Source organism: Oncorhynchus mykiss, chromosome Y, assembly GCF_013265735.2.
Source record: "Oncorhynchus mykiss isolate Arlee chromosome Y, USDA_OmykA_1.1, whole genome shotgun sequence".
Taxonomy (NCBI): domain Eukaryota; kingdom Metazoa; phylum Chordata; class Actinopteri; order Salmoniformes; family Salmonidae; genus Oncorhynchus; species Oncorhynchus mykiss.
In genome coordinates this window covers 17,790,125-17,801,235 of record NC_048593.1, presented here as the reverse complement: position 1 = coordinate 17,801,235, position 11,111 = coordinate 17,790,125, and the positions used below count along the sequence as shown (strand labels likewise).

General features: G+C 41.8%; 1 protein-coding gene across 2 annotated transcripts in view; it reads left to right on the top strand.

Annotated features, from left to right (window-relative positions):
* The first annotated feature begins 486 nt into the window (after nucleotides 1-486).
* Nucleotides 487-11,111, top strand: part of LOC110509738 (splicing factor, suppressor of white-apricot homolog) — a 124,318-nt gene continuing 113,693 nt past the window's right edge. Inside the window, exons 1-4 of one of the 2 annotated variants that reach the window (XM_036967199.1) lie at nucleotides 487-895; nucleotides 2,507-2,670; nucleotides 6,343-6,474; nucleotides 8,164-8,237. In XM_036967199.1, the coding sequence (XP_036823094.1) occupies nucleotides 696-895; nucleotides 2,507-2,670; nucleotides 6,343-6,474; nucleotides 8,164-8,237 (570 nt within the window). In that variant the 5' untranslated portion in view covers nucleotides 487-695. Of the gene's footprint in view, nucleotides 896-2,506; nucleotides 2,671-6,342; nucleotides 6,475-8,160; nucleotides 8,238-11,111 lie in introns of both variants that reach the window. The other variant, XM_036967198.1, reaches the window with a different exon arrangement.

Genomic DNA, 11,111 nt, shown 5'->3' with positions numbered 1-11,111 from the left:
AATTCTAGATATTTTAATAAATATTGCATTTTAGGCACAGATGTCAAATAGGCTATTTGTGTTTGTGTATGAATAATTTACCAGATGGTACAAAGAGCAAACAATTAACTCAGTAGCTATGTTTTCATTCGAAAAATAACATATCTTTCACTGTAAATATATGAAATAAAACACGTAATTACTTAGCTGCTGGCTCTAAAATAACTTCACAAGATAAACAGAGGAGAAAACTCAGGCTGGACGAGGGGTTCTGAAGTATACATGTCTCTGTCGAAAGTTATTTCACAATCACATGGTAGCGCAATCAACATACAAAAAGAGAGCGTAGTAGCTAATAAAATGACAGATTATGTGTTATTTATTATCAACATCAATAAATAATTAATCCATTTTTTTCTCATCAGAATATTGGGGAATGAAAGATTTGATTTACGTGTGGTGTTTTCCATCTTGAGGTTGAATTAACGAATCTGCACACATGAACCATAAAGCATATTTACTAACTTTTCCAACATGGCTGCACATGTTAGATATTTTTTTTGTGAGTATGTTTATTGTGGCATTTCGCACCTCTTTTTTTAAAGAAGAAAGAAAGACTTTGTAGTACGACAATAATTAAACGATAGTGATATATCCTATCTAACGTTAGTTAGCGCACTAGCTTTCTTTTACGTGTTTTCACGTGCTAATTTGGAATGTATCGGCGAGGCGGGGGCAAGAGGGACCACAACAACAAGACGGTGAAGAAGAATGAGAGCGACAGCAAAAAATATGCCGAGCTTTTGGTGTTCGGCTATGCCTGCAAGCTGTTCCGGGACGACGAGAGGGCTCACTTCCACGAGCAGGGCAAACAGCTCATACCATGGATGGGGGACAAGAACATCCTGATTGATAGGTCGGTTGAACAAACCTAGACGGAATTGTTATCCTAACCAACTTTCCTAATCAGATCTGTCTTTCGAAGGGACCGATCGGATTATTGTTTTGCTGAAGGCGTAGTTTTCCAAATATAACTGTCACATGAAAGTACAAGTGTGTGCGAACCATTTTATCTAGCTTCCTTAATAAATGTCAGTTTTGGCCTCATGAAAACGAAGATACATTAGCTATTAACAAAAGGAAGCAGAGGCTTCCTCCACTATTTGGGTCATATTTCAACAGTGAACAAGCTCTACATGAGACTGAAAGTTGTTTAAAATTGCCCCTTATAAAATTGCCTCATATTTACAGATACATCAATGTACTTGTTTACAGGGTTTTGGACTATAGATCGTCTACAAGTTATATTGTATTCAACTTTGTATTACTTAACTGCCCATTGCCCTTTTTAAGGGAGGCTTATGCGTCTTGGTGTATTTGTATTTGCTCTGGTAGCTTCAACATGAGAATATTAAGTTAAGTATGTTATTCAGTTCAGTTAATTCCAAGACAATTTGGATGTAAACAACCTAACATCTCTAAATGCCTTTCACTAAACTGAATTCAAATGAGAACTTCAAACCTTACCAACAAGTCACCAAGAAATCGAATTTGTTGATAATACCACGGCAAATTCAACCCAAACTACTACTGTATGTCAAATATGTGAATTAAGGTGGTTCACAGTAATTCATGTCAAAATGTAGGCTCTTATACTGTTGACTAATGCCTGCCAAGTATCCAAACTCAGTTGTTTCCCTTTTGCTTTCAGTTGTTCATTTCTAATAACATTTTCTTGCAGGCTGTAGAGCATGTTGGCAATGATGACCTGTAAAAGTTGTTGTTTATTTGGAAATAAACCCACTTGAACCATGAAGGGGGGGACATTATGTTGGCCCTTCATGGTCTCGTTGAGCCACCTTAATCTTTTTGGGCCTGTCTCTTGTTTCCAATGTATGTGTGTGTCTCTCTATCACATAACCAGCCCTTATTTCCCCAGCTAGTAGCCTAAGGCTAAGGGGTCCTGCCTGACCCCCCAATGCCAACCCCAGTGCCCACTTCTCTCTTTCGACGAAGGAACTCTGGAGAGGTGGAAGAGGGGAGCGAACGCAGGAAAATATCGTCCGTTTGGGTTCTTACGGATAGGTATTTATGTGCTCGGGTTTGTGTGGATGTACCTTTTTTACAGATATAGGAGGATTGGTGAGTGTTATAGGGGGGAAACTTGAACCTTGTAAGGTAAGAGGCGAGTTGTTTTCTTTTGGTTTGTTTCTGTGTTCATGCAGGGATGTTGCTCCGTAGCAATTTGTTGAGAGAGGAATGAGATTCACAGAGTAAGTTTGCCAGAAAACTGCACTAGAGAGCCTATGTTGGGAGTTGTTCAGGTTATTGTGTCTGTATTGTGACGAGATTGCTCAGTTCCAGTACCATACACTCCCTCATGAAAGACTTGTGACTGAGGTAGTACTTTTTGTTGTTAAAAACTCTTTGTTTTAGGGTCCAACCTGTGTTGGTAAGTAGGTCCATGTGTTGTCTTTTCTCTCAATTGGCATTCTTCATGTCTCTAACCCCTCTCTTCACCCTACAGGTATGATGGGCGTGGTCACTTACATGACCTCTCGGAGTACGACGCAGGCTCGTGGAACAGAGACTACCAGCTGTCCGAGGAGGAGGCCAGGATCGAGGCCCTGTGTGATGAGGAGCGGTACCTGGCCATGCACACAGACCTGCTGGAGGAAGAAGCCAGACAAGGTAGGTCTATCAGATTCACAGCTGGGGGCATCATACTCTGTCTGTGGTGTCTGAACTGCTGTGCAATGCCTCGGCTCATCTGGATAAGCTGTGGAAGACAGTGGTGAATTCATTATTTCACGAAGTGCTCATGTGTTTCAATCGCACATTTGTGGGGACATTCAGCCTCTGCATTTGCCATCTGTTTCAGATGACTGGAAGTTCTAACTGAAAGGAAAACAAAAACACTATGCAACAATTAGGTTCTACATAAGGTGCCAAAGTGAATAATGGAATGAATCCCCTTATGTTCACCGGGCAGAATGAGCTTTCAAAAGGCTGTAGTTTCAGTGATGTATTCTGTAACACCTCCATCAACAGAATGTTTTCAGGCACTGGAAGGTTGTTTTGATTACAGTATGCTAATGTGCCCTTCTCTCTGTACTGGCAACAGAAAGGCCATGTTATCCTAGGTAATAACCTCAGTTCAATTTCCACATTCTGATCTGATTCCTATTTGGATGGCAAAGAAAAGTATGGTAGTGAAGCTATGTCAAAGATGATGAGAGAGTTTGAGAGGGTAGATTCTATGTAGCCTAAAGTACGGGGGTCATTTCAGTGCATGCAGACCCTCTAGTAAGTAGGTTTGCGAAGTCCATGATAGGGCTGGGCGATATGGCCAAAATGTCATATGGTATTTGATGTTTTTGATTAATAAAAGTTCTAAATTTGCTTTGAGTAGTGTGTAAGCCTAGGGTGGAAACATATATTCTAAATGATTTCAAAGGGTCTTTCTCCATTCGTATTGTTTTATACTGTTCAATTCAACTTCAACCTAAAATCATTTCCTGCATATTCATACATTTCTGCTTTTCCTGCACTCATTTGAGATAATTTCCACACTGCCTCGATATGGGCAAAATACCAGGCCTTATTTTTAACCAAATCTTGCAATTGCGATTTAGATCAAAGCACTTGTGTGAACTTTTGCAATCATGGACATAGAATATTTAATATAATTCCATAGTTAGAATATAAATAATAGTGGGCACTTTGAAAACAGTGTTGTTTGACATGACAACGAATGAAAATACCATTGATGAGTTATTGGGACAGTGAAGGAACCAAAGTGATGGTCCGTGTTTCCTAGGGGACCCTATAATCTTTGGCTACATTAAATCTTTATTCGTATAGCCAACATATTCATGCTTTGCCTATTCCTCTTTGATTTAGAAGACACTGTTGCACACATAACATGCTGATTTAAGCCTCCACCAGCACTGGTATCAGGCAGTATTAGCTACCCACGTCTGCTCTGAGTCAGTACTTTTATTAGCTTTTGTTAGCTAGCCAGCTAACTAGCGGTTATCATTAGTGGCTAACACGATTTAGCATAACATGCTAAGAAAATACAAACTAGCTGTTCGCAGATGTAGAAACATAAACTAATATTGTAATCATAGAACGCTTGTAGATTTATATTAGGATACAATTGGAAACGTTGTTGCATGTGCAGGGACGGCAAGTAGCCTAGTGGTTAGAGCGTTGGACTTGTAAACGAAAGGTTGCTCGATCGAATCCCCGAGCTGACAGGGTAAAATTACTGCCAAGTTAACCCACTAGGCCGTCATTCCAAATAAGAATTTGACTTGCCTATTTAAGTGAAGGTTAAATAAAAAAAAAAAGTGCTGCATTGACCATGCAGACTGAACGAAAGTGTCTTGTGGTCAAGCAACAACAAATGCGCTCCTTGAGTGACAGGGGGTGGGACTAGGTCTGTGTGAAGATTAGTAGCGGGAGTAAACTATAAAAATGGACTTTACACATGCCTACTCACATTTAACAAACCAAATACCATTATAGAAGGTAGAGTAAAAACCCAAACCGACGGCCACTGTCTGGTTGAATGACTGATTATAGACTATTGTTGAGACTGACTATGTAATGTAATTTTCGATAATCAGCATCAGTTGTACTGTTGTACTTGTTATGAACATGCCGTCAAGTTGAACTTTTTTCATTAACTTTTATGTCGTTGTCTGATTTTCCATACAGAAGTACCCCTCCTGTCCAAAGATGTATATTTTATTGCATTGAGTGGTAAAATGCCCATCAGTTTTAACACGTTATAACACTACATCCACTGGGCATCGAAAGACAACCCCCCCCCCTTCAAGCTGATGAGCTTGACACACTTTGACGTACCTGTGTTTGGTTGTAGTGCGTAATAGTGTCCGGTTTTCTCTTGATTGTGTCCTGTCATTTTTCAGCACCGTTGTGGAGTACAACGCCTGTGCAGGTGCCTTATTTTGTTCATGGTGTTTTCTTTGCATGCAACTTGTGTGCCAATGACAGTGAGGTAAATAAATTGTCCATGGTGACATTGCACTCATTGCCAACATAAGGTTCCACAAGCTGCATCACTTTCTCTGACACTCATGCCTGCTGCCCGGTGTGGATATTTTCCCAGAGCTCGAAATCAGTTCGTCATGTACAATTACGCACATGCTCGCTGTTTAGCCTACTCAAAGTAAGCCAGAGTAGACTGATAAGACTACTTGGATTCGGTGAACTGATATTGGGCACATACCATTTTAAAATTAGGCCTATAATTAGAATGGATCATTACAGTAGAATGGCCCACCATGTTCTTCATTCACAATTGGTGATTATATCATTATGCTTCTTTTGTTTCCCCTCGCTCATCAACTCACCCATTCTCCTCATCATACTAATTGATTTAATCTGTTATATGTGTGAAATTAGTATCGGTTTAGTTTAGGTTCAGTTTCGAGGCAATTATCAGGGTGAGTATCAGCTATGCATTGCACTTTCAACTGTCGGAAACAGGAGCGGAGCAGGCCCTACTGTTGGGAGGAGGAGGGGCAGCAGGAGAACCATTTAAAAAAATGACACAACCAGTTTTATGAGGGCAACTCCAGTTTTGTTTGTGATATAAGATTCGAACAACGGCAGTGTGTTATATGGACTTATTTAGGAAAAGTCAAGGATGGAAGGGGGCATGAGTAAATAAATGGGAGAGTAAATAAATGGGAGAGTAATAAAAAATAAATAAGTCATGATCAGTCAAACTGGCTGCTTTAGCAGTTGAAGTGTTAAGGCTACAAACACAGACTAGCCTAAGGTTATTTTAGCAATGCTGCAAACTTTATAACAAGGAGTTTGTCACTTATAATGAAATAGCACTGACAATTAGATAAGTGACTGTTTAAGGGAAATATGGTGTTTAATTCCCAAACTGACAGGATTGCATGAGTCATCATGTAATTTGTGTTACTTTCTGCCCCTCATGCTGTTTGCCCTTGGGTAGTGGGGCTTTAGCAATTATCCATCTGTCCATTGTGGGAACACAAGACACATAAAAAATATTGATCATGTTAGATGTGATTTTTGTCTTTCATTCCTCACCGTCCTTTGCTATGAGATGAATTGCAACAGAAAAGGGGTTTTGTAAGGTAAGACAAAATTCCATCTGGTTTAGTTTCTGTTATGTCAGCTCACGACACTGTTCACATCCTTGAAACTAGCTAGGATGGATGGAATGATAATTTTGAATCAATCCTCTTCTTTTGTCTCATGCTAGAGTACAGTAGCCTTCTATGACTGTGCTTTCCAATAAATTAACCGTACCATTCTCATGACTCTTTCAATGTGTATGTTTGTCCCACACAGAGGAAGAATACAAGCGTTTGAGTGAAGCTCTCGCAGATGAAGGCACCTATAACTCAGTGGGCTTCCGCTACAGTGCAGACTACTACGACCCTTCTCAACCCACTGAGGAAGAGGAGGCCAACAGGGAGACTGGTGAACACGCACACTGATTTATTTAATCCCAAATCGCATTACAGTCCAAAAGGATTTAAACATTTCACGCACACATATTCACAGTTCCTCACCACTTTCAACCACTGAACATTTCTCCTCTGACCTGCCCATAGAGGATGAGAGAGGAGAAAGAGAGAAAGCATCTGAACTTTTACACACACACACACACACACACACACACACGACAAACCAATCCGCTGGTGGAGAGGCTCGCACATTAGCTTCAATGAAAATCCTATGATACATTTTTTATCATGGCAGGCTCCCCGGAGACGCAAACCACTATTTGAAGCCCTGGAGCTATAAAAAAAGAAAGCTTTTCAAGATTCACCTCTGAATGTGAAATAGTCTTACTGGCTTGCAACTGTACTGACTGTTAATCACCTGTGAGGTCCAGTACTGGGCTCCAACCCCTCCACTAGGCTCTGTTTTGGCCCACTCTAACCACATGAATACTAAGGCCTGGATTCTGTTTGGTATCCCAGAGACAGCCTGCACTAGCCAGTCCAAGTATCCACACATATTGAGGGTAAACCGATTCCAAAATGTGGACATTGTCTCAAAGCCTGAGGCACTTAGCTAGAGAGTCTTTTATCTCATTGGTGCTAAAGTATCTTTGCTTTGGACTTGACAGTCAATGTCAAGTCGTGACGGTCAGTCCAACATCTTGACTGACAACCTAACACTGGGGGAGGGAGTGTTAATGATGAAAGTGTCTGTCAGGACACTCTACTTCACGCCGGGCCTGGCTCTATCCTCTAATTAGACAGTCGTTCATAACACAGCTAACAGCAAACTGTTCTGCAGCTTGAAGTCTGTTGACAAAAGCCTAAATACCAGGCCTATTTATCAGCCAGGCCACTGCTATTATCAAGACCTAATGTCCCTGACAGCCCAACCATGCTAGCCCACACATTGTCAACGCGGAAATTAACCGTGTACCTATATCCTTAAATAAGAGATGTAGGGAAAGCTGTCAGCACTTGTGCCCCCCCCCCCTCTAGCCAGCACCCAGGTGCCCCTTCCTCAGCAGATGGTACAGTACTATTGCTATGTGTCTGAGTGCTGTCATCAGTATTGTGTAACCTGGCCCAGCGCTGCCTGGGATTACTCAGCAGTACAAACCCCCTCCTGTGTGTGGGAGGGGGGGGGGGGGGTTGATTTAGTCAGGGATGGAGTTCTCAGCATGAACCAATCATTTGGCTCTGTTGTGGTGCCGGGGCACACCTCGGGCGACTGGCGGAGCGCTTGATTAAATCTGCACAGTGGCGTCCATTAACCGTAAAAAGGTCTAGGCTGGGCTCCTTGGCAGCCATTTTTGGCATTAAATGTGCTTACCCCTACATCCATCTGCAGCCTCCCCACAGTGAACCAAAGCATAAAATTGTAATCTAATTTCCAGCTGACTTGTCTGCCTATTATTTCGCACTGGGGGGGATGGGGTTGGATGTTGTAAATAATTGTGACAGGGACCGCGCCCTCCCAGAAAGTTAAGATTAAGTAAAGCTGAAACTTTGAGTGCCTCGAGCAATGTGGCCGGATGAGAGTGGGTAGAGGAAGGAGAGGAGGAAACGTTGAGTGGCTGTGTTTCACAGTGACTGTAGGGTGAATTCTAATCTATTTTCCTGTCTTCTCTCTCTGACCTTATGGGTTGTTCCCCATCAGAAGAAGCAGAGCCGCAGGAGAGCGAGGAACCCTACGTGGCACCCCCGGGCCTGGCAATCCCCCCCGATGTGGAGCTGGTGAGTGCCCTACACAACGTCCCACTGCTTTATGCTTAAATCTACAGGATGGACCACAGGGGTGCAGAATGGTTTTTGGCAGATCAGAGTCATAACTACATTTTAAAATGGTGGGTCAGGCAGTCAACGGTTCCTTTTCTACAACAATCCCTATTATGGAGCCACAGAGAGAGAATAGGAAGGGAACAGAGCAGAGATACCAGCAGAACTTAGTCCCAGCTGGTGACGGCTGTGTGTGAGGTAGTATTGATGTTGTGAGGCCCATCAGACTGCCAACAGACAGGTGGTGAGGCCAGAGACTAGGCGAACGATAAGGTGTCTGATCTAGAGGAGGTTATTGAGGTCATCACTCACATCCTGCAGCCTGGGAGGAGTCTGAGAAGAGGAGTCTGTGCTGCCTTGGTTTGCATCAGCCAGTATCAGGGGGCCTGCATCCTGACTGTCTCTCTCCATCTCAGTCCACCAGGACAGGCTGTCCATTCTTCTGCTGCTGCTTCCCCCATTGACTGCCGCTCGCCTTTCATCTGCAGGCTTCTTTTTATTGTAGACTGGGAGGCTTTCATCTCAGCATGGCCTTGATTCTCTCTCTCTCTCACACACATACACACACACACACACACACACACTCTACCCAACTTCAGTCTTACGCAAACACACACACGAAGTGATTCAATAAAATGCATGTGACAGATAGTTCTCCCTCGCTCTGGCTGTCAAAGCGTCCTCTGATGTCCAGAGTAGACACACTGTGAGACAATGGGCCCACCCACGCCACAGAATCCTTACCTGCTGATTTCTTTCTACGCGTCCTTGTAATGAGATTTCGATTGGGGACTCAGCAAAGCCCTTCCAATTGCTCTGCCTTGAAACGGTCAATTAGTCAAAGCCGGCACCATTCTCAGAATATCTGATCTGAATTATTAATCTGTGGATGTGGCTGTATTTCCCCCACATTATCACAAGTCTGAGTGCTCAGGCAGCACGAGCAGACGGTCTGACATCCTGGGGGCTGGGGAGAAGGAATCAGCTCTCGCTCTGCCTCTCTGTGTATCATGACTCCATAAGAAGTTCCTTGTTCCTCATTTATCTTCATAATTGCAAGGTTATTTGCCGCTACGGAGCTTTCTACTCTCGCAAGCGCTTGGAGGCTCTGAATGCATTAGGAGTGTATGTGTATAGGGACGCTACTACAGAGTGCAGGCCTAAGCGTCTCCTCTCCAAAGGTCTTCATTTATTATTCATTATTTTAGATTAATGAGAAATTTTATTTTCACGATTTGTCGCTCTCTTTTTTTTGGTACTCAGGGTACCTAACGAAAATGATTCATTGAAAGTACACAGCCTCAGTGATATTTAATAATGTATCACATCAAATCCAAATGTTTTCTATTTTGTAAATGTATGTTAAAGTCAAGAAGCCCCTTTTTGTCAATTTTCGTCTAAAATTACATACCGAATCTAACTGCCTGTAGCTCAGGCCCTGAAGCAAGGATATGCATATTATTGGTACCATTTGAAAGGAAACACTTTGAATGTAGGAGAATATAACACAATAGATCTGGTAGAAGAAAATACAAAGAAAAAAACAACTTTTTTTTTTCTACAACCATCTTTGAAATGCAATAGAAAGGTCCCAGTTCTAGCCATCACTCTGGTTGTAATTGCGATGGTGTCCACAAGACGGCAGCAGTGTATGTGTAAAGTTTTAGATGGATAACTTAAAGTATGAGCGTTCTCCATGACATTTAGTGTGACGTCAACCAGAACCATTTGGGCAAATCGTGAAGGAGACCGTTGCATTCATATTACATTTTTATGCAAAAATATCATCAAATCTGTATACTTGGACTTTTATTTACTTTTCCAGTATTAGTAGCCATATTATAAGTTCAACATTTGCAAAACAACCAGTTTTCATAACTTCATAACTCTGAATATTCTTATAATTTTTGTCCAAAAGGAAAGGGAATACTGTCGCAAAAGGTTAGCACCTACATTTTGCAACAGACACAGGATCTCCGGATACTCCCGTAAAGCCCAGCTCATTGGCTATTTAGCTAGCTTTGACCCCAATTGGTGCTTATTTGACAAAGATACAATCGTTCAAGTGAAGACATCCCGCGTCATCGGCGTGCCATGAAGGTGTCGCTCTCTGACCAAATATGGTGTCCTATAGGATATACTACACCCCTAATATATAGTGAAGTCTTGTTACGTTCTAGGATCTCTGAGGAATGCGTACAAATGTGATTTGACAATGTTTAGGGTGAGATTTTCAGATTCCTTTCTTTGCAAATTGGAAGTGGAAATACAAAATCGATCGTGCATGCTATATGGACCTTTTATAGTAGAGGTCGACCGACTAATCGGAATGGCTGATTAATTAGGGCCGATTTCAAGTTTTCATAACAATCGGTAATCTGCATTTTTGGACACCGATTGTGGCCGATTACATTGCACTTCACGAAGAGCCTGCATGGCTGACTACCTGTTACGTGAGTGCAGCAAGAAGCCAAGGTAAGGTGCTAGCTAGCATTAAACTTATCTTATAAAAAACAATCAATCTTAACATAATCACTAGTTAACTACACATGGTTGATGATATTACTAGATTATCTAGCTTGTCCTCCGTTGCATATACTTTTTGTGGTGCCTGTTAATTTCTCATTGAATCACAGCCTACTTCGCCAAACGGGTGATGATTTAACAAGCGCATTTTCGAAATAAGCACTGTCGTTGCACCAACGTGTACCTAACCATAAACATCAATGCCTTTCTTTAAAATCATTACACAAGTATATATTTTTAAACCTGCATATTTAGTTAATATTGCCTGCTAACATGAATTTCTTTTAACAAAGAAAATTGTGTCAC